This window comes from Manacus candei, unplaced genomic scaffold (assembly GCF_025592945.1).
Source record: "Manacus candei isolate 608988 ecotype Guabito, Panama unplaced genomic scaffold, ASM2559294v1 h1tg000067l, whole genome shotgun sequence".
NCBI lineage: Eukaryota > Metazoa > Chordata > Aves > Passeriformes > Pipridae > Manacus > Manacus candei.
The window spans coordinates 12,915,922-12,918,649 of record NW_026138115.1 but is presented as its reverse complement, the minus strand read 5'-3'; the positions used below and the strand labels follow the sequence as shown (position 1 = coordinate 12,918,649).

The 2,728-nt window shown below is 74.3% G+C and overlaps 1 protein-coding gene across 1 annotated transcript; it reads left to right on the top strand.

Annotated features, from left to right (window-relative positions):
- Window positions 1–804: 804 nt before the first annotated feature.
- INSM2 (INSM transcriptional repressor 2) lies at window positions 805–2,214 on the top strand. Its single transcript, XM_051806288.1, has one exon. It carries the CDS (start codon window positions 805–807, stop codon window positions 2,212–2,214), a length of 1,410 nt encoding a protein of 469 aa, XP_051662248.1.
- Window positions 2,215–2,728: the final 514 nt, after the last annotated feature.

Here is a 2,728-nt window from a genome sequence, read left to right as displayed (position 1 = left end):
GTACGCTTCATTGCGCGGTGGAACAGGAGCGTTGCTAAAAAGGCGATTAGTGGTTTAGCAAACACAATTCCTGCCTCGCCCCAGGGGCACACCAGCTGCCACCAGGCTCTCAGCACCCACGAACGGGCCGGGAGTTGCATCGGGGCGTCGTGGTGGGGGAAGTTCGGGAGCTTTTGCATCACACCTCAGTCTTGCCTCCCCTGGGCTCGGGAGGCTGCCCGCGGGTGAGGCTGCCAGGGGACCACAGTCACGGCCACTACGCAGAGCCGTGATTTAGCGTTTTACGCGAAGGTGTCAGCCCTGCTCTTGCATTGGGAGCTCACCGCAGTACCAGAGCTTTCTGGTTACTTGAGGGAAAACTCCCGATGTGGCGGTGCAGGCGGACGGAGCCGGTTCCCAGCTCTGGCTCCCGTCAGCGGAAAGGCGTGCGGGGCGGTCAGCGCGGCCCCGGCGGCGGATGAAGGCTCCGGCACAAACACCCACGACAGGCTCTCCTGCTGAGCCCTGCCTGGCCGCTCGGGCGAGAGGCCGCTGCCGTGACCCAGCCCAGGGTCTCTCCCGTCTCTGACCCGTTCCCGGCCCCACATCCCACTCAGCCGCGCAGGGCGCCGCGGGGTGCCCTCCCCGGGACACCCCGCCCGTCCCCGCAGCCCGAGCGCGCCCGCCCCGGCAGCGCCGGCCCCAACTCCTCATTGGCCGCGGCCGCCGGAGGGCGGATGACGCCCGGGCGGGAGCGGGCGCCGGGGGTATAAAGCCCGGGCGGGCCGGTGGCGCTGCGCTCCCGCCGCCCCAGACCGCCCTGCGATGCCGCGCGGCTTCCTCGTCAAGCGCAGCCGGCGCCCCGGTGGCTCCTACCGGGCTCGCCCGCGGGAGCAGGACCCAGACCGGGACCCGCCGCCCGCCCCTCCGCCGCCGCCGCCCCCGCCGCCCTCCGCCGGGGACAGCCCCACCGCTAGAGAGGGGGCGGAGGAGGAGGAGGAGGAGGGCGAGGAGGAGGAGGGCGCCGCCGCCGCTTGCCCCGCGACGTGGCCCCCCGGCGGCGGCTGCAGCGGCCCCGGGGTCACCCCGCCGGAGGGTCCGGCCGCCTGGGGGGCGACGGGGCCGTGCAGCGTGGCGGGGCCGCGGGCGGCTCTTTTCGAGCGGTGCCTCAGCTCCCCCGCCTCCGCCGAGTCCTTCCCCCTGGCCGCCTCCTTCCCGCCCGCCGAGAAGCTGCTGCTGCAGCCGCGCACACCCCTGCCCGCCCCGCCGCCGCCGCCGGTGCCCGCGCTGAAGCGGCCGTCGCGGGCCAAGACGCCTGCCAAGAAGGGCAAGGCCACGCGGAAGCTGAGCTTCGCCGACGAGGTGACCACCTCGCCCGTGCTGGGGCTGCGCATCAAGGAGGAGGGGCCCGAGGGCCGGCCGGGACCGCCGGCGGGGCGCACGCCGCTGGGCGAGTTCATCTGCCAGCTGTGCAAGGAGCAGTACGCGGACCCGCTGGCGCTGGCCCAGCACCGCTGCTCCCGCATCGTGCGCGTCGAGTACCGCTGCCCCGAGTGCCACAAGATCTTCAGTTGCCCCGCCAACCTGGCATCTCACCGCCGCTGGCACAAGCCGCGTCCCGGCCCCAGCACCGACGGCGCCGCCGCCGCCCCGCCGGGCAAGGAGAACAGCCCCGAGCGGCGACTCCGCGGCCCCGCCGCGCCCCCTCCACAGCCCCCGCCGCCGACCCGTCAGCACCGCGGCGGCGCGGACAGCGCCGGCGGCACCCCGGCCGCCCCCGGCCCCGGCCTCGGCCCCGCTCCCGGCGGCGCTCCCGGCCCCGGCGGGGAGGCGTTCGCCTGCCCCTGCTGCCAGAAGCGCTTCCGGCGGCAGGCTTACCTCCGCAAGCACCTGGGCACCCACGGGGCAGCGCGGCCGGCCGCCTTCGGCCCGCCGGAGCGCGGGCCCCTCGCCTTCGCCTGCCACCTCTGCGGCGCCCGGTTCCCCTCGGCGGACATCAGGGACAAGCATCGGCTGTGGCACGCCGTGCGGGAGGAGCTGCTGCTGCCGCCGCCGCCGCCCGCCGGCGTTCCCGAGGGCGGCGCGGCGGGCGGCGAGCGGCAAGGCTTCCCCTGCAAGCACTGCCCCGCCACCTTCTTCAGCGCACCCGGGCTGGCGCGGCACGCCAGCAAGTGCCACCCGCCGGAGAGCAGGCAGGTCCTGCTGCTCCAGGTGCCCGTCCGCCCGGGCTGCTAGGCCCGCGGCCGCCTCGGTGGGACTGCTCCGAGAGCCCGGGCTAGCCGAGCGGGTCCTGGCCACGCTGTAATTCCTATGGAAAGTCGCGGCTCTCACGGTTATGACGGCGGAGAAAGCCGCCCGCGGACTCCCGCCCGCCGCCTCTCCCGCCGGTGGGTCGCGATGCGCGCCCCGCACGGGCACGGCAGCGGGCTCAGCCTACGGGCGGCACCGCCGCCGCTCCACGGGGCCGGCCAGCAGCACTCACACCGAGCCCCGCACGGGAGGGAAGGCCGCGCAGACCCCCAGCTGCCGGGGCGGCTGAAGGACTCGGGGCGGCTGTGGGCACGGTCCCGGGCGAGGAGTCCTGCCAGCATCTGCCGGGAGGCGGGCAATGCCCGGGCGCCGGCTACGGGCCCACCGCTGGTATATCTTCCGTAGCGACTCTCGGATAGAAGTACAGCTGTATATACGGTATTTAAAGAGAGGAATTATTTTTCGTGAGAAAAGGAGCCTGATCTAGTGACCTTGTTTT

Coding starts and splice junctions, on each gene's coding strand:
- INSM2 (XM_051806288.1), top strand. CDS start 805: ATGCCGCGCGGCTTCCTCGTCAAGCGCAGCCGGCGCCCCGGTGGCTCC.